At 42.6% G+C, this 20,608-nt stretch overlaps 1 protein-coding gene across 1 annotated transcript in view; it reads left to right on the forward strand.

The window, feature by feature from the left end:
• MAGI2 (membrane associated guanylate kinase, WW and PDZ domain containing 2) overlaps positions 1 to 20,608 on the forward strand; it is a 1,549,501-nt gene that overhangs the window by 1,349,335 nt on the left and 179,558 nt on the right. The window contains exons 13-14 of the mRNA XM_075558486.1: positions 1,453 to 1,494; positions 9,125 to 9,216. Of these exons, the coding sequence (XP_075414601.1) occupies positions 1,453 to 1,494; positions 9,125 to 9,216 (134 nt within the window). The remainder of the gene's footprint in view (positions 1 to 1,452; positions 1,495 to 9,124; positions 9,217 to 20,608) is intronic.

Genomic DNA, 20,608 nt, shown 5'->3' on the forward strand with positions numbered 1-20,608 from the left:
AAAGTTGCTTTCTCTTTTATGAGTGCTCTGGGTAAGGATGTAAAATTACTAAATGTGTAAAATGTCTTCCAAGCTAAAAATGATGTATAGAGTCAAGTGTTTAGAATTTTGTGTAGGCCTGGGGAGGGGCAATTTGGGGAGTGAATAGAGATCGTGCGTTTATGCTTCGGAGACTTTCATAACTGACACTAGCCTCCGCCTGGGATTCCTTACCTGGCCCAACAGCGAAGCCATGTGATGAACTTACTTTTCAATTCATCCAAGAGCGTTGGCTAGTCTGTCGCTCTCTCAGAGAGATGTGGCTCGGTTTATGGTAGAGTGAATCTTTTCTCCTCTGGATGTTTTCTAACCAGAAGCTTGTACACATGCGTCTCCTATTCTTCTCATAATAACAACAATTGTGCGGTTTAGGGACTTCTACCCTGACAAAAATATAAAAGACTATCTGAAAATATTAGAGGAGAAAAAATTAAATGATCAGAAAAGAGTCTAGTATTTATCCATAGTAATAACAAAAAAAGAAAGAGAACTTTATTTAAAAGGGTACTTTAATCCCATTCAAATGGGAGAGGGGGCATGTAAATAGAATATTATAAGAATTTTTTCTCCTTAAAAACAAAGTTTTGCTTGCTGTCTCTACAACAATGGACAAAGGCAGAGTGGAAATCGGGGTGTAATTTATTTATGCCATTTTCTACATGCTCACAGTTTTCAAATCAAGATTATGGAAGTCTAATTGCTCAATCATCTCCATGCTCGAGATAAAAGCATGTCACCTGGACTTGGCCAATTTTAATTCATGAGAAAAACATGTCTCCAAATACTTCCAAGAGATATTGTGTAACTAGTTTTATTTCTGAGTACTCAAATTCTATGTACTTTATACTCATGTTTATTCATTTATGTTATATACAGTATAGATTACATCATAAGGATTTCTATTTCTTAAGTAAATCAAGCTAACTCCTGAATATACCTACTGAACAATATACTATATACTCAAAGATAGAAAATAACAAAATGTTTTATACACATATATTGATAACAAGCATTGATTGAATTTTGACTTTTCTTACCAATATCTTAAGCGACAGCACCATACATAATATGATTTTTAAAGACATATTTCTGGGTATATTTCCTGATTCGGGGTTGACTTTTCTGATGATGAGAACTCAACCTTCATTAGGAAATGGTGTTTCTTTCTTTATTCTGACTTTAAATCATTTTTATTTTTCTATGTTGAGTACATCTTAAAGGAATACAGTCACGTGCATGCACATAAAGTAGGATAATCCGTGCCCTAGTTTCCATGAATTTATTTTAGAGAGGGGGGAAAGATAACCAACAGGAGCACAAGATTTGGGGGAGAGGGAGAGAATAGCAACACGAGGATGAATTTTCAAATGTCATAAATGAACTTAAATTTTAATTCCCCATTTTCCCATCCAGAACAAGTGCCACCCAGGACCAGTTTCCGAATGGATTCCTCTGGCAAGTATTCTGTAATCTCCACAGTCCTGTGAACAACGCATCCTCCATTTTGTGTTACATCATTCTTCAGAATAGTATCCATTTATTAATTTAGAATTATTAATTTTATTTTACTTACGTGAACATCTACTCAAGGTCGAGCAAGTCTATCATGACGGGTCTGAATGAATGCCTAGGAAACAAACGAGAGACAGTCACACTCATGGTTTTGACAGTTTTATTGTCACATAATTCACATCATGCGTGGCAACAGTCGGATCATATTAAGAACTGCTGTGCAGTCATCGCACAATCTCTTCAGGACAGTTTCTCCCTTCTTGTGCTCCTTGTTACGAAGTCCCCGGCCTCTCCTGCCGTGCCCCTAAGAAGCCATTAATCCAGTTATTGTCTCTACAGATTGACCTACCCTGGATTACAGAAAAACATGCCAAAACAAAAACTGAAAGCAACAATAACAAAGTAGAACTGAATTTGTTCAGTGTTAACAAGTGAAACATAAATTTTTAATGCTTTAGGAAAGGACTAGATCAAAAATCACTAGACTGACTACCCCTGTACTCTTGACTACCGTAGCCACTAGCCACATGGACTCTGGGACTTGAAGGAGGGTGATTCTAGATTGAGATGTGCAGTAAGTATAAAACCCACACCAAATGCCAAGCACTTTCCATACAAACCAAAACGACGGCATAATGCCTCAGTATTAATTTGTATTAAATTGAAATACTATTTTAAACATGCTAGAGTCAACAAAATGTATTACTAAATGTTTTTACCTGTATTTTCTCAAATGTGGCTACTAGAAGTTAAGTTACAAATATATGTAGTGTGTAATTTGCTTTCACTGGGCAACATAAAAGAAGATAAATAGAAATTAGTAGATAGTATATCTCAAGAGATTTACAAATGTATCATTTCCAAAGAACTTATTAGGAATTTTATTAATACGGTACAAAATTATTTTCATATCAATTAAATACCTGTATAAAGTTAATTTTTTTAAACTATGCCAATCACCAGATTTCAATATTTCATTATTTTAAGTTAGGGTAGAATATCATGGTTTTCCAACTAAGAGCTTTTAATGATAACTAATTAGTTTACCTAAAATGGAAAGAAAAAAAAGTTTGGTCCAACAATCCCCCAATTTGGTTAAACCTAAAATGTGTAATATTACTTTAGAAATAAAGGCAGGAAAAGAAGGATTTGTTGTTGTTGTTGTTGTTGTTTACTCTCAGAATTAGCCCTGGAAATGCTCTGAACAGCTGTTTAGACCACTGCCTTGAAAGGCAGAGCATGGAAACAATGGCAGAAAAGGGTATCTCATAACAACCACACTGTTTCAGGTCTGTAGGCTCACATCCCACATCTCTCCAGTGTTTCCATGATGACAGCTCATGACCCGCCTCAGCAGGTCCTAACACCGCTCAGAGAATACATGTGCTTGAGGTCACTGTATCTCCTGAGTGTCTGTGTCATTGTTTGAGATGTGCAGAGAATATGGAAGATGTGTCTGAACACTTCGTCCTCATAGCCTGACTAATTTATTTGTTCAGCTTGGTCTGAAAACTTTAAAAGCATAATTGTTCTTATAAACTAACTATAAAATCCTTATACTTTGTAAGAATGTCCAGAGAAAAGTGAGATATCCGGCTTAGAGCTGAACAATTAAAGTGAGCATCAGTTTGGGCTTCTAAAATCTCATACACGTTTCTTAAGATTCCAGGTTCTGAGTGTATTTTAGTTTCAAACAAAAGAAAAAGGAGAAGAACCACTTGATAGATTAGATTGCTATGTGAGCAAAATTATATTGTTCCCCTTTAAAATTTGCATTACTTTAATATCATTTGAATGCATTATATTCCTATAAAACCCGGATCTAAGAAAAGGGTCAATTGCAGGTATTTTGTGAAATGGCCTCCCAAGTTTTCCAAACCTAGGAGATCATGACTGCATCCAACACAAATGGCTGTTGTTGCTGTTAAGTGCAGCGGAGCAAGTTCCACCTTATAGCGATACCACGGGCGCACCCAGAATGAAACGCTGCCCGAGCCCGGCCGCCCCCACAATCCTTCTTATGGTTGAGCTCATTGGTGTGGCCCCTGTGCTCATCATCTCCTAAACAGATCCCCTATAGTGTTTGTCACTAGAAAATGTCCTTTATCGAATAATGTGACATGGTTTTTTACTCCGATAAATACATTAACCATATGTGTATGTTATCTTACTTCAGCTACATAGTATCATTAGGTATACATGCTCAAGTGACAGTAAGCATTCCTAAATAATGTATTTATAAAGCTACGTGATAATTCAGTCACAGAATAAATGCTGTGATTTATTGAACCGCACAGACTGGTGATACTTTAAAATGATTACATTCCGGAAACATTCAGTTAGCAATTCCTGCAGGCTGTGCAGCAGAGAATTCTGTAGATGCACAAAGGTGAAAGTGTACCATCCCCAAGGAAACTGTCGTTAAGAAAGAAAGGGATCTATGGCCAGGACCTTTGTGTGCACACCTCTGCTCAAGACAAGAGGACTGGGAGGGGCAGCTGTCTTAAGACAGGAAGAACAGAAAGCAGTTCCAGAAAACTCTTTACTGGTTGGGGGGTACAAAGGAAATCAGGTCTCCTAGAGGATCCTTCAATAGAATCACACGCCCCAGAGAAATAGCCAATCGGAATAGGGAAAGGGGGAAACCCCATTGCCTTTGGCAGTGAAGATGTCATCGACCACCTTGAAAAGGGCAGTTCAATAATGAAGAGAAAGCAGGCAGCAGACTGACCGAGTTAACTGAGTGAGTCGTAAGTGAGGGGTAAGACTCACTAGAGATGATTCTTCCATGAGGGATAGGAGTGGGGAGCAAGGGGATACTTAGGATGGGGATCTGAGCTTCCTGGAAGGCTGGGGAAGAGGAAGAAACGAAGCAGAGGGGCTTCTGTTAAGGCTAAAATGTGTCCCACTGCATTCACATTGCCAACGGAGAAAAGGGAAAGTCAGGTGAATGGGGTAGAAAGCATTGAAGGCAAAATGCAGAAGCGGTTTACTTCTGGTTTAACTCATTCTGTGTCTCGGGTGCATGGCATTCCTGAAGCCCCGGCCTTGTTTCACAGCCACCTTCGACTCCTGACTGCTTCCTCACACTCCCTTTCCTACAGCTCTTCACAAGGAAAAGCCACACAAATGAAGGCTACTTTCAATGGGAAAACTAAATAAATGCAGTCTCCGTGCCAAAGTGGGATAATAAACCCCGGTACTTATGTTTTAATTAAAACATGGAAGGGGATTCAAGTACCAAATTTTAATTGACATATTTACAGCAACATCCCATGTGCCAAATTAATCCATGAAAACGTTGTTCTTTGCATTTTCCGAGGCTTGGAGCTACGCACGCGATGAATCAGTCGTGGTTAGCCACCCAGCCTTACCCTCATGCTGGGCACCAAGCCACGCCCTTCCCAATCCAGACCCACCGCACGTGAGCCTCCATGGAGGCTCCTCTTGTGAACTTCTGCTTTGCATGAACCTGCGGCATGTTGCCCAGCTGGCCGGTGGTGGTCACCATTCGCTACTCATCACGATGCTTGTTTCCCAGCACTGGGCTGAGCCCACGATGCAGGAGGGCTGCCAGTCGCTTGCTGTAGCCCCACTACAGCGGGGTCGTGCGGCACTCCCTTCCTGGATTAGCCTCGCGACACATGTCCCCTCACGAGGCCTGAGCAGCCCGGGACTCGGCTCTTATGAAGGCAGTCACAGTGGCCGCAGCCACGGAGTACCCTGTCTCCCTGACAGCCATTACACCTATCAACCCTGAGAGTTGGGGGTTGGGGTGGAAAAAGTGCTGAGGAAAAGCAAGAACGGAAATAGGAAAAGGGCAGGAAGAGAATGAATGAGGAAGCAGGGGATCCAAAAGGACTTTGGTAGGTGTCGTTAAGTGACACCCAAAGTGACTCGAGTCAAACGCAGGGTCCACCAGGTCCAGTCATCAGACAACTGTATGCCATTTGCACAGGCAGCACGAGAGAAGGAGTGGTGGTGGCCAGCCGCTGATTCAATGGCCCCTGGATTGCATCTTTCCTATTGGCGGTGAATGAGATATGGCATGATACAATAATGGAAATATGATTGGGGGGCATCGAGGAGCTCTAAAGGCACAGGGGGTTAAGTGTTGGGGTGTAGCTGCAAGGTGCAAACTCACCGGCTTCTCCACATGAGAAAGATGAGTCCGTGTGCTTCCAGAAAGATCCACAGTCACAGACCCCTGTTTAGCAGTGTGCTCTGCCCTGTAGGGTGGCTGTGAACTGAGCCTTCTGATGACAGTAGGCTTTGGTTGGGGTTGGGCCAGAAAAGGAGCTAGGGAAAGGATCAGAAACAGCATCTTCCAAGAAAGCTAACAGGAAAAAGAGTGGTGTCTCCCAGCGTTGTGCATGTAATTTAAGTTATTTTATAAAGTCAGACTCAAAGCAGGAAAAAAATGAAACCAAAGAAAATTTATCTTTCTAAGGCTTTTATTTTCCCTGAAAAAAAAAAAAAAACCCTCTTGCCGCTTCCAGGCATAATCTATCATTTAAACTTTTTTTCCACTTGATTATTTCTCTAAAGTTTCCATGCCCTGCAGCTTCTGAGTGTGTGTTCAAAATTTAAAAGAAATAAGAAAACAAACCGCGTCAGCAGACACACTTCTCTAAGGGACCTCTCTCGATCTGCCCTTATAAGAAGAAGCAGGCCATTCTGCCACGCAGGATGGACAGGAAGGCTAAATGATTGGCACTTACCACCCTATGCTTGAAAATCGAGGGACAGGTCAGTTAGGAGTCCTAATAACTACCAAAGAGTATGCAGGCTAACAGCAGGTGGATTCATGTCCTGGTCCCATCTTTTGTTTGCCCAAGTCAACTGGGTAAAATCTAGAATTTTCTCCCCACAAAACACCAGCATCTTCAGTCCTTCAATAAGAAAGAGCTTGTCTATTGCCCAGGAATTGCAGCTTTCTCTGATACAAGCCACCCGCTGGCACCTTGGCACACCCCAAAACTCCATTGCTGGGATTGTCCTAATTTCAGCATTTCCTTGAGGGACAAAATTTACTTAGCAAATCAAATGTGTTGCGCAGCAAATGGCTCACACAATGTAGAAGGGCGCTGAAGAACACGTGCCCCACTTTGAATACTCACCAATCCTGCAAAAGTGAGAAGTGTGTTTGTCGGAGTAGATGGAAAGTTCTGGAGTGCTAGCTTTATCATTTTCTGCAACAAAAACGTTCCTTGTTCTATTTGTGCGTTTATATGGTGTAGAATCCCCAAGCTGAAAGCCACATGGAGGCCACATTGCCAGGAGTGGTCGGGTCATGGCCGTCTTAGAGGCTGAAACCGCAATGGACCCTTTTCGGTCATCTTTCTGTCTCCCGGCTTCCCCTTCTCTCTGAGGAGGCATGCATGTGCCTGTGATGGCTACTGGTCTACTTCCTCCTGTGTTGCCGGTGGTGGCTACTGGTCTACTTCCTCCTGTATTGCCTGTGATGGCTACTGGTCTACTTCCTCCTGTGCCTAACCGCCCAGAGGCTTAGCGTCCACTCGGATATATGATTTGCTAGGTGTGATTGTGGACTCCAGAATAAAGAGATTTCCGAAGCCAGTTGTGTCTGGATAAGAGTCAGGCAACGCTTTCCTCTTTGCTTAGCCACGCCCCGCTAATGGACTACTTAGTGCCCCTGCTGGCGCGGTGATTACAAGCTGGGCTGCCGTCAGCAAGGTGAGCAGTTCCACACCACCAGCAGCAGCTCTGCGGGAGGAAGATGGGCCTTTCTGCCCCCATAAACAGGTACAGGCTTGGAAATGCATCGTGCATTCCCTGCCCTATAGGGTCATTATGAGTCAGCATCCACGCAATGGCAGTGAGGGTGTTTGTTTATTTATTTATTTATCTATCTATCTATTTATTTATTTAGCAACTCAAATCTCCCACGTTTAAAAATATGATTCCTTGCACACATCTTAGAGGAGGATGTGAAGGTTTAATGGATTACAATTCTTTGAAAATTTAACACTATTAATTAAATGGAAGAGGCCATTGTTATTTGGACGTCTGGCCATGACGGGTCACGATGATCATGAAGTCCTGCATATCGTATGCGTGTGTACATGTGCACTGTGTGCTTGGTTCCGTATTTTGCAAGAGCACACCAGGCACACACTCAGCATTTGCTCACATTGCAGACGTGAATGACCCGCCTTTCATATTTCACGAGGAACACACACCTGTCAGCACCCACTCAGTGGCAGTGAGTTTGGTTTGGGTTGGCACAGCTCAGGTTAGAGGGTACCAAGGTAAGCCCGGCATCATTGTGCTTTGTGCCCTGCCTCCCTGTAGCAGCTCCACTTAATGTCGAGCCCAGGATGGATCCACTTGGCTGTTCCTTAGTGAGTCTCTCTCTCCTACAACTGTATATCCAAGTGGCTCAGGCATAGCATTTGGCCCCTTGAGGATTCTCCTTGAAATATCATCCTAATTTCTTAAATCACCCTGCTTCAGCACGGGGAATTTTACTTAATATTTGTTCTATCCATTTTATTACTCCTATGAAGCCATTAAGGCCCATAGATCACTGAATGCTTCTTAAGCAAGGACAGCATCCTGAAAATTTCCCAAAGCCACTTATCTGTTATCCTAGCACTGGGCCTGAAGACTTGCACAAGACGGCATTGTCTACCCTGGGGGCAATTTAAGGGCCAGGAGTGGGGATGCGGGTTGAGGATAAGGATAAGCCATCCATTCCTTAAACAGTCCAAAGATTTCTTTAATTTGTTAAGTGTGCTTCATCTAGGACTTTTAAAAAGACATTCAGGAGTTTACGAATTTCAATTGCAGTAGACGTCTATTCTTTCCCCTGGCTACAGACAAACCTCCCTTCTCTTAATGTATTTGAAGGTGCACAGATGAAACTCATAGTGACTCGCCATTCGCAAACATTTAGGGCTAAGAGATTATGTTAGCTACACGAGCATTTCTACCGATACATTCTTTGCTTTTTAAATGTAAAGGCATCTGCCAGAAAGTAGACACCAAGTAAAGCTTAAATTCTAACCTTTTCAACTCTGTGCAGTTTAAAAAAGACAACTTCCGTGGATCATAAATTTACACACACACACTCCCTCCACCAGATGCATCAAATCCTAAAACAATATTATTAGTAAATTGCTGGGTGATACTGAGCTAGGTGTTGCCATGTGTTCTCCCAGGCTTCTGAAACAACCATTGTAGTCAGAGCAAACACCACTACCATGCCAGCGAAGCTCCTGCAGACCAACTCAAAAGTACCGAATTATAAAGACATCAGTTCGCATCATGAGGCGTGTTTCCACCCGGAAAATCCGGGAGCCCTCTCTGCCGGTGAGGACACCCTGACAGTGCCCTTGGCTGGTCACTGTTCTTTCAGGGGCGACCTAATTCTGGAATACCTACTTTTTGTCGCTTTCTCTCTTTTTAATGCTTTGTGCTCTCCACCAACTGCACCAGAACCCTCTCATTAATCATGTCCATAAGATTAATTTATCATTGGTGCATTCAGCTCCTCAGAGGCTGGGGAGAAGATAGCACTCATTATTCAGTGGAATCTCTTTTGTGCCAGGTCCAGATTATAAGGAGCTGGACGTTCACCTTCGGAGGATGGAATCTGGATTTGGCTTCAGAATCCTCGGGGGAGATGAGCCTGGACAGCCTGTGAGTTGGGTCGCCTTTTTCTACACTTTGGGCTATCTTGTGAATGTGAGCATCGGGGAAATATCACTCAATCTGATAGCTGAAAGGATATCGTTTGGGCCCACAAAGCAAAGTTTCAAGTTTACCAATTTATTAACTATTCCCCATAAAATGGCCAAGACTTCTTCATAAATCAATGTGCATTACATTAAGAAAGGCATTCCTTGTTCTGAATTGGCATCCACTTAAGTGTTTCAGTGATCAATTGTATTAGGCCCTGGTCTCTCTGGGGGTCAGCCCCTGGATAGAGAGAGTCTGTGACAGAGAACACAAGTGGTGGGGTAACTTGGAAGAACAGGACAACATACTTTTTACCAAAGCAGGGAAGAACAAGTATGGGGTTGCCCCTAAATACAATCAAGCTAACTGCCACAAAGCCTCAGCTATATTTGAATTAAGGAATTATCATGAGAAATTGCTTATGGCATTAACCTCATCTGGCACGATGTTCAGCATTGGGATAGCATTCAGGAGAAATCTTGTTTCTAAAACTGGAGACTCTTGTTTCTATAACAAAATTCTGTATCAGTGTGAAAGTCTAAGTTAGCAGTAAACACGTTAATATATAGTATATGCAGTAATAGGAGTGTTCTAATATACACAAAGCACAACAAAGTGGGGTTCCTGAGTATGTGTTAAAATATAACACATTCATTGTAAAGTGTGTGACTGAAGTGATACCCAAAGTGGCTTAATCGGATCCATGAAAGTCTGGAGTAAGTGGACAAGACCTGAGCTGTGAAGTCAGGCACCTGTGCCCCCCTGAGCTCAGTCGCCTACATGCCATCCTGGCTCAGGCAAGGCCCTGAGGCTCTCAACCCAGCTTCCCCAACTGCGAAATGAGGACACCAGCAGCGTTCTCTCATGCTTTAAAAATTGAAGGAAATGACCTTGGTAAAGCTCTTGCTCTGGTACCTGGCGCGTATTAAGTGTTCAATGAATGCTTATCATTCATTCACCTTGTTTTATCATTCACTTGTTAGTTGCTTCATAACATAAAACTAAAGCCACTGATGGACAGAAATCTTCGGGAGGGGAGGAAACAGTTCATCTTGGGCTTTACATTCCTTGTTTGAAAGTAACCTATAGCAAAACTGTCCCAACATGAAGCAGGTTGCCCTGGTAGGCAGTGGACTCCTGAACTGTGCAGGTATTCGATCAGAGTCAGCGAGAGCCCGAGAGCAACTCCACAGAGACTCCTCCTCCCTGCGACAGGCGTTCCCCACGGAAAAGCCCACGGGGCTGTGCTTGGCCCCCAGGGATGAGCACACTCCACAGGGAGGGGAGAAGACCCACTGCCGGTTCCTGGGAAGAAAACTGGACAACAGTCGACCAAAACGTCACTCGTTCCCCAGCTGCCAGAGAAGATGGACAAATGAATTTGCCAAGGAGGACAGGCTGGACTTTTGGGCTCGTGTAACTTCCGGCTTACATTGGTTCAAAGACTAAAGGAAAGCTCTCATGTCACAGGGAGAAGAAGCGCATCTCAGTTTCAATCTTCTCATTCACCCGCGGTGTCTCCTTCCCCCCACCCCCATTCCCCCATCAGCTGATTCTGCATTTACCAAGTACCTGTAGTCACTTCGCATTGGATATATGTGTGTAGAAAAGAAAATGTTATCAGATCTCTTCATATATGGAAACATTTGCTATGAGGATTTATATTCCAAACCCCTCTGGTCTCCACAGGGCAATATCTGACTAATCTTACTTCATGGTTGTTCTATGTTCATGTGTCTGCAAACTTTGTTTCATCGACTGAGTTTTAAATGTTTTTCTAAGTAGGATGACAAGCCCTGGTGTCAGTGTGGGTTAAACATTGGTCTTCTAGTCACAAAGCCAGTAGTTCAAACCCACTAGCCACTCGGGGAGAGAAAGATAAGGCTGTCAGTTCCCACAAAGATGTAGAGTCTAGGGAACTTTCGGACTCAGTTCTACTCTGGCCTACAAGGTTGTCATGAATTGGAAATGACCACAGCCACCACCACCGCCACCAAGTTGATTCCAGCTCCTAGCGACCTTCTATAAAGTTTTCCGAGACTGTAACTCTTTACAGAAGTAGATAGCCTCGTGTTCCCCACCCCTACCCCCCGAGGAGCATGGAGTAAGTTTGAACCATTGACCCTGTCCAACACTTCTCGAGCACCCAACCAAGGCTTGATGGCAATGGGTTTTTATTTTTATTTTATTTGTGTGTGTGTGTGTGTGTGTGTGTGTGTGTGTGTGTGAGAGAGAGAGAGAGAGAGAGAGAGAGACAGAGTTTTTGTTATTGCTGCTAAGCAGAGATGTTCTCTTCTCTTTTATTCTCCTTTGCCTAATTTATAAAAAAAGGCTGCCATCTGGTTTGTTTGGACGTGAATCAACCCTATAAGATAGAGTAGGACTGCCCAATCAGGTAAATTCATAACTCTTTGTGGAAACTGATCAGCGCATCTCTCGGCCATAGATCGGTTAATGGAATCAAATGTTCGGCTTTGTGGCTAGCCGCCCAATAGTTTCACCACCGCATCACCAGGGTCCTTTTTCTCCGTTGTTGTGTTTGTTGTTAGATTCTTTCAGGTTGGTTCTGACTCGTAGCAACCTGAGTGCCGCAGAACCGAAACCTGCCTGGTGCTGCACCATCCTCATACGCACAGCTTGCTGTGAGCTCTTGGCTGCAGTCACTCTGTCAATCTACCACCTGAGGGTCATCCTGTTTTTCACTGACCCTCGGCTTTCCCAAACATGGTGTCCTTTTCCAGGCCCCTATGATTTATCCGAGGACGTGAGCGGAAGTCTCGCCACGCTGGCTTCTAAACAACAACCTGTTCATAGAGCGGCGCAATGTCCGTTCTCTGGCAGTACTCGGTCTGTCTCATATCCTCCACCAACACTGTAATTCAAAGGCATTACTCCTTCTGCCTATTCTTCGTTACTGCTTCCAAACTAGAAACTGTACAATAGATGCTTGAAAGATAAATGAAACCGTATCCAAAAGAAAAGATCACACTTTCGGGTGCTCTTTATGGGAGAAGATGAGACTGCCAACTCCCGGAAATAGTTATCCTCAGAAGCCAAGGGCACAGCTCAACTCCGCCGTGCATGCTCACTGTGAGCGTGAGGCGACTCAATGGCAGTGGACTTTTGGTGGCTGTTTGTTTGTTTGTGGACAGGGAGGTCTTTTACAGGGTAATGAAGGATAAATTAGTATAAACTCCATAACCCTTACACTAAACGAGTGCCCCAAATTTGTCAACTGCAAGAATCTCCACCAGAAAAGTGATAGCTCTGTTTGGTCCAGAATGCCTTTACTTACCTATTTCTTTTTCCCCATTACCAATCTATCAGCTTCTTAAGGCAAACACCAGGTTTTCATGGTGATTGTAGCTTCTAAACTTAACATGGAACCCAGTGCAATCAATATTAGCTCGATGGGATTGTAGTAAGTACTCTTTGCCAAGCCAAAACTGTTATCTACATGTATCAAGACAGGGAGAAACAATCATCTGTAGTTTACATTTCCTGAGGTCACTAATCCTACAGTGTCTGTAGAACAGCCCCATTCTAGAAGTAGCGATGTCCTGCAGCCCGAGGGCATGTTTTGTTTAGCTCCCAGGGTGTTTCAAAGTTGTTCAGTGCTGCCTAGTTTCATATATTTTTTTAAAGTTATATTTCTCTCGGAAAATCTAGCAATATGGAGTTTTCCATCCTCAATGGCCACAACTGGTTGAAACTGGAAAATTGTCCCTTTTAGACTGAGCATGGCCACCTCTCCTTGCCTCAGACTCATTGTTTGACTAATTGAAATAACAAAGGCCGCTTCAACTAGAGCCAGCTGATGGTCGATATCGATCCTACGGGTAGAAAATACTTCTAGTCTCTTCTCCCACATATAAATAAAAGTAAAAGAAGATTAACCTGTTGAATATATACAAGAAGAAGCAATAAAGCTTTGATTCTTTCCCATGATACTCATTTCAATACAATCTTTGAAATATAATACTCTTTGGGCCCCAAGGTTCATGTTTTATCTACTTTTGGATGTAAACCAGCACCACATTCAGCAAATGTTAAAGAGACTTTCTCTTTATTCCCATGAAGTAGAAGGGGTTGCATGACTGAGTCACAGGGAGGCCATAGTCCTGGCTGGATCAGAGTCCAATCCTATTGGACTTTACATGCAATCAAGCTTTTACCAGAAGGAAATGTACATTGTGAAAAATGGAACGCAGATATCTGAATGCAGCAGCGCTGGTTACCACCCAGCCTCCAGTTAGCGTTCTGCCTGGGCTGTAGGCAGGTTCCGGTCCCTGCCCTTCTAAATATTGGCTTGGAATTTCTGAGTTGTAGCTCTCCTCCACTGAGCAGGCATCGAGTATTTATGACAAACCTCTCTTAATTGCATGGATTGCTGGTTATCTTTATTGTGGTTATTTTTATTTATTCTGGCTTATCCCTTCATTTGAATGGATTAAGATACATTGGTGCTTCAAGTTACAATTTGAACTTTTAAGCCATAAGGCAAAAACCTGAAACTCCCTGAAGCAAGCAAAGCCAGAAAATAAATAGTCTTGAAAGCCAGAATATTTAGAATATCACACACAGGAAAACAATGCAGGGAAGAGTGAATCCATAATAACTATGTCCCATCAAGCTTTCCTTCCTGCATTACTACATTTTAAGTCCAAAGATAATATGCAAATGAAATGTGCTGGCCTTATTTAATTTCTGACATACGACAAAGGGAAAGGCATGTAAGGTGAATTGACTCCCAACCATAGGATGTTTCATGAGTCATAGCTAAGAAGTTTCTGCATTCATTATGTGGGAGAGTGTTGACATCTGAAGGTGCACATTAAACAGCGATATGACTTTTAGCAAATAACGAACCGCAGGAACACACCCTAATTCACTTAATGAAACAAATATATCCCTGGTATCCAAACCAAACAAAGACATGACAAGAAAAGAAAATTCCAGGCCATTATATTTTGGGACCATAAAGGAAAAACCCTCAACAAAATACTAACAAACAGAATCCTACAATATATTTAAAAGAGTCATATACCGTAACCAAGCGGGATCTATTCCAGGAATGCAGAGATGGTTCAATATTAAAAAGTCAATTAAGTTCATAAACAACATCAATAAATCAAAGAAAACACCACAATGGTCATATCTATGAGCGCAGAAAAGACTTTTCACAAAATCCAACACCTGTCCTCAATGAAAACCCTAAAGGAGATGAGAATAGAAGGGAAACTCCCCAGTAGGATGTAAGGCCTGTATGAAAAGATGATTGCCAGCAGTATCCTAACTGGAGAAAGAGCGATCTCCTCTTGCAATCAGGGAGACAAGGACGCCCACTCTCCACCACGCCTACTCGGTGCAGTATGAAAAATCCTGGCCAGAGCAAAAGGACAAGAAAAAGAAATAAAGGGTGCCAGGTTTTAACTTATCTAATCCTATATTTTTAAAATACCAGAGTCCAGAAGATGGCTTCTAGGGAAAATAGATGAGTTTAGCAAAGTTGCAGGGTACAAAATCAACAAACAAAAATCAGCTGAGTGTCTATACACTGGCAAGAGAAATCTGAAAGGGAAATTAGGGATTCTATTTACAAGAGAAGCTAACAGAATAAATTCCCTAGGAATTAACCTAACCAAGGACTTCAAGGACTTATATAATGAAAACTATAAAACACTGCTGAAAGAGAGATTTCCAGAGACTTAAGTAAATGGAAGCATGTTTCATGTTTATGGTTTGAAGACTTCATATTAAGATGACAATACTACTCGAAGTGATCTATAGATTCAATGCTCCAAAACAAATAGATTCAATGCAGTTCTGATAAAATTCCAACAGTCTTAACAAAGAAGGAGAACTCAAGCTTCAGCTTTATAGGGAACGACAAGAGGTTTTGAATTGCTAAGTCAATGTTGAAAAAGAAGAGCAACGTAGGAAGAGTAAGACTTCCTGATTTTAAAAAAGACGACAGCATCCTTTGTTGACTCGATGGCAGTGAATTTGTTATACAGTACAAAAGTGTTCCATACACAAGTATGTAACTTTGTATTACATACACAAGTAACCAAAGCAGCCTTACCTTGGTATAAAAAATAGACACACATAAATTGATGGAATAGAGTTGGTAGTCAGGATAAAGCCACACATCTATTATAGTCAACTGATTTTTGAAAAGAGTTCTATGTCTATTTGCTAGGGAGAGGAGTCTCTTCAATAAACGGGACTGGGAAAACTGGATTTCCACATGCATCAAAATTAAGCAGGACCCATGCATCACACCACACAACAAACAAATCCAAAATCAATTTGGGACCTAAATGTGCAAACTAAGACCATAAAAATTTTAGTAGAAAAAAGCAGGGTCAACACTGTCAGGCCTAGCTTTGAACAATGGATTATCTAATATAATAACAACAGCACAAAAAGCAAGACAAAATGAATAAATGGAACCTCATAAAAATTTAAGGCTTTTGTTCAGCAAAAGACTTCACCGAAAAAAAGAAATACAAGCTTTTCAGTGGGAGAATAGCTTCAGAAACCATCTACTCAACAAGAATCTAATAACCAAAATAAACATAAAAAGTTGACAACTTAACAACAAAAAACAAATAATCTAACTATAAAATGGGAAAAGGGTGTGAATAGGTCTTTTACCAAAGAGGGCATTCACATGGTCACCCAATATCTGAGAAGATACTCAGCATACGAGAGACGCAAATCAAAACTGCCATGGGATGCCATTGCTCTGCCATAGGACAGCTCAGGCAGAACAGCCAAGGATGGAAAGGATTTGGAGAAGGCAGGGAAATTGGAACCTTTACCCAGTGCTGGTAAGAATGCAAAATAGTTTCCCAGCCATTTTGTCGGAAATGATGTGATAGTTCTTTAAAGAACAAAAAAATAGAGCTACCATATGACCCCACAATAGCCCTCCAACATCCATATACCCTAAAGACTTGAAATAAGAGACACAAACAGAAACTTGTACACCAGTATTTATTGCAGCATTGTTTACAATAGTCAAAAGGTGGTAACAACCTAAATGCCCATTACAGGTGAATGGACAAACAAGACAGGATACATACACACAATGGGAGAGCACTCAGCCAGTAGGAGAAATGAAGTCCTGGTGCTTACTATGGAGCTGTAAGACGTTATGCTGAGTGACATAAACCATAACACATATAAGCACCAACATTGTATGTCCGCTTTATATAAAAACACAAGAAAAGGCAAATAAATCAAGGACCGTGTTCATTGGTGTTGACCAGGAACAGGAGTGGGGGGTGAGGGGTTAACGGTGATGGAAATATCACATTGGTATTTCCCTGGTGCACAGCCATTTAGTGTAATTCCTGCTCATACATCGTGTGTCTATAAAACAATTAATCCTGTGACAGATATGACAATGACAAAAAGGAAGGAGAAAACCTGCCGGGGTTGGTTATATGCAATCAAACACCTATGGGATTTGGTTCTTTGGTTTGGAGGCTTAGGGTCACGGAATTAGCCTAATAACATGTTTACTGCTTTTGTTATACCTTCTAGTTCATTGCATTGCACCTGGGGTCTTCAATTAAATGCTTGCAGGGGGTTATTCAAGGCAAAACACTTGATCACTAAAGACCTGTAACAACAAAGGAATAAGAGGCTATAGAATGTATAACTACTTATGTATAGAATAAGAGAGAAAAAAAAGAGGACCTGATGCAAAAGGCTTAAGTGGAGAGCAAATGCTTTGAAAATGATTAGGGCAAAGAATGTACAGATGTGCTTTATACAATTGGTGTATGTATATGTATGGGTTGTTATAAAAGTTGTATGAGCCCTAATAAAATGTAAAAAAAAGGATAAGAGGATCTAGAACGTATAACTACTTATGTCCATGAACAATTGCCTCCTGTGCCATGAGAACAGAAGAATTAGATGTGTCCAGCGATTGTTACTGAACATTTTGATGAAAGATGCTCTAGAAATAGAACAGAACTGCATCATGTCTTGGACTCCAGACTTCCTGGAGCCATGAAGGTTAAACGAGCCCCTGAAACTATTGCCTTAAACCAGAAAATCCTCAATATTTTAAAATCTAATGCTTTAACCCAAGTAGTAAAGAATGTCAGCCTTCAGCATGATGCTGTTGAAAGATGTATATTCCTAGAGGGTAGACCCATGTTAACTTGAGAGAAAACCAAAACTGAATTTACTGTTGAGCCCAGTAGATTCGATTACTTGATGACCCTATAGAAGAGAGTAGAATTTCCCCTGTAAGTTTCTGTAAGTTTCCGAGTCTGCTGCTTCACAGGAGTAAGCCTCATCTGTCTCCTGCAGCATAACGGATGGATTCAAACTGCTGACCTTGCAGTTAGCAGCCCACTGTGTGACCCACTAGAGCCCCTTAGCTTGGGGGAATGGCAAGGTATCTACAATAAGAAGGAGGTTGGCCATAAAATGATGAAGGCAGGGGAAGATGCCAGGAGTTAAAAGCAACCGAGAAAACACTGTTACATACACAATCCTGCAGTGCTGGTGATCTACAAGTAGCTGTATGGAAAGACAAACTGAGCAGGGAAGGGAGGGAGAGTATGTGTGTTCGACAGAGGCCCTGAGGGTGTAGTCAGCTATGCACTGGCTGCTAACTGTGAGGTCAGCAGTTCCAAACTGCTAGCCAATCTGCAGGAGAATGATGAGGCTTTCTACTCACATAAAGAGTTATTGTCTCAGAAACCCACAGAGCAGTTCCACGTCGTCCTATAGAGTCACCAACAGTTCAAATCAACTTCATGGCAATGAGTATTAGTGCCTGTTATGAACCTTACTGCAAATATAGCCATGAATGCGGTGGAACATCCTAGGGACGAAGTTATGAGAATTTCCTAGACATAAGTGAACATTTTGAGGGACTGAATGAGCATCTGGGCTTGGGGGCTCAGGGCTATTATCTCAGGGGAAACCAAGGTAAACTGCCATAGCCTGGGCCACAAAGACAGTGCAGCGGTTCTCAACCTTCCTAATGCTACGACCCTGTCACCTCTTGTTGTGGTGACCCCCAACCATAAAATTATTTTCATCGCTATTTCATCACTGTAATTTTGCTACTGTGATGAATTGGGCAACCCCTGTGAAAAGGGTCATTAAACCCCCAAAGGGGTCGCGACCCACAAGGTTAAGAGCCACTGCTTTAGTGAGTAGAAGCTAGTGTCTTAAAAGCTCATGAGCTGCTATACAAGTGCAATTATATGTCTCATCTTGTCTGGAAAAAGAAGAGCGATGAAAATTGAAGCGGCATGGAGATAATCAGGTCAATGGACGCAGTAGCCACATGAACATCAGTCTCCACAACCCCAGGACCAGAGCTGGGTGATCACAAGGGCGTCACATTAGAAGGTTTGGGAGAGAATGAGAGGAAAATGTGGGAAAACTCAAATTCCAGGCTTACTGGTCGATAGAAACTAATAAAACCCTTGAGACTATGGGTCCTAGTCACCCTTTGGGTCTGGAAATGAAGAGTTCTCAGCCAATCAATAGGCAGGTCTATAAGAGGAACAGTAGGGAGGTGCTTGCCCCTTATAAATTCATTATAAATGTTTTGACGAAGGATTCTCCGGAAGAATGCTGGTCACCAAGGAAAATATAGACCAGAATTTCATAATATCATGAGCAACATTCAGAAGAGCTAAGAAAAGAAGAATAGAAATAAAAAGCACCAGGAGGCACTGGGACGGGATGTTTTATGGAGGGAGGTGAAATAAATGTGTCTGAATTGTTACATGGACAATTGCTCTGCGACCGTTCCCCCGAACCCCATAAAAAGGGAAAAGGAAACGGTATGTTGGGAAAGATCTATATGGAATTAAAGCAACTCAAAAGGTTAGATAGGAACCCTAAGGGGCAGGGAGCATCTTTTAATGAAGGAGGCACAACTCGGAGGAGGGTGAGGACGAACACAAGCAACGTCTCTAATGGTACAGCAGACACAGGGCAGTCGGTGTGTGTTCCACCGTGAAGATTCTCAACAACAACAAACTAAATTAAAAACATGTGGACACTTTTCCTGCCCGAAGAATACTTTTCACAGTGAAATAACAATAGAAAAAGAAAGCTGCCAAATGGGGTGAGGGGGTCCCAGCTGTGAGCTGAAAGGGACAGGAAAGCACCAAGAGGGGACGATTTGGAAAACAGAGCAGTGGAGAAAGGCCTCTCTGGAGAAAACCATTCAGAGACACGGGGAGAGCCTGACATACATTCTTCTTGGCATCGGAGGCCTGTGCAAACCTGTGGAGGAGTTTTAGAAGGAAAGGAGCCTGAAATCCGCTCGCCACGTTGTCAAGTCATCCCGAGCTAGAATTACTGCAACCCAGATCCACTGAGATTGGACTCACATTCGGTACTTCAGAACGAAGGAAAGCAATGAGAAGGCCCAGAAAGTTTTTGACTTGCTGATTTTTCTTATATGTCTCTGTGGTATGTTTGTGTTAGCATTACCCCCTACTTAATGAGATATCAATCATCTGAATGTGGACAATTGCTATTGCATACCAAATACTGTTTTGTTCCTTGCCCCTGCAGCCTATGAGATGACGTATAGTTGTTTTGCTTCGTCTTTTTTTTTTTTGTAGAAAGGTACAATTGGAAAGATAAATGCCTGTGTCCGTTTTTCATTAAAGGATCGCCTTTCTTGATCTGCTTGGTCACGAAACGCTTCCTTTAGGATCAAAGCAATGCACAGAGGAGAGAGCCCACCCAATAGCCTCTAGAAGAAGAACTGAAGAGTGGGACTGGGGGGTCAGATGAGGCTGCAGAGCCCACTCACCCCAGAGGGGAGTGACGGCTGGTGGGGACCTCCTGCTGGCTGAGAAGCCTCCCTCGCTAGTGTGGCCAGGGAAGCTGCAAGAGCATCAGGAACTGTCCCCCAACGTATCCTGGCGCACAGACCATTCACGAAGGGGGGAGACATCTCTCAGGGGACCAGGAGAATAATCAGTGAGAAGAGTCACGGAGCCCAGGTCAGGCACCCAGGGGCATCCCCGGCAGACATGGGACATGACTAGTGATACCACAGACAGAGTCAATGACCATGAGACTACGTGAGATTCCTTAGAGCCTTGCTCTTTGAAGTATGACCCGTGGACCAACAACACCAAGCATCTCCTAAGAGCTTGTTGGATCTCAGGGCTCGCCCAGACCTACCGAATCAGACTCTCTCGGGGTCAGTCCAAACCCCTGCTTTTCAGCAATGTCACCAGGTGATTCTCACGCTCCTTAGAAGTGAGGGTTGTGAGACTTTCTCCCACACTGTGGACGTGGCCTCAGGAGAGATGAGTCCCTGGAAAAGAGCATCACCTTGGTA

Source organism: Tenrec ecaudatus, chromosome 9 (genome assembly GCF_050624435.1).
Source record: "Tenrec ecaudatus isolate mTenEca1 chromosome 9, mTenEca1.hap1, whole genome shotgun sequence".
Taxonomy (NCBI): Eukaryota; Metazoa; Chordata; class Mammalia; order Afrosoricida; family Tenrecidae; genus Tenrec; species Tenrec ecaudatus.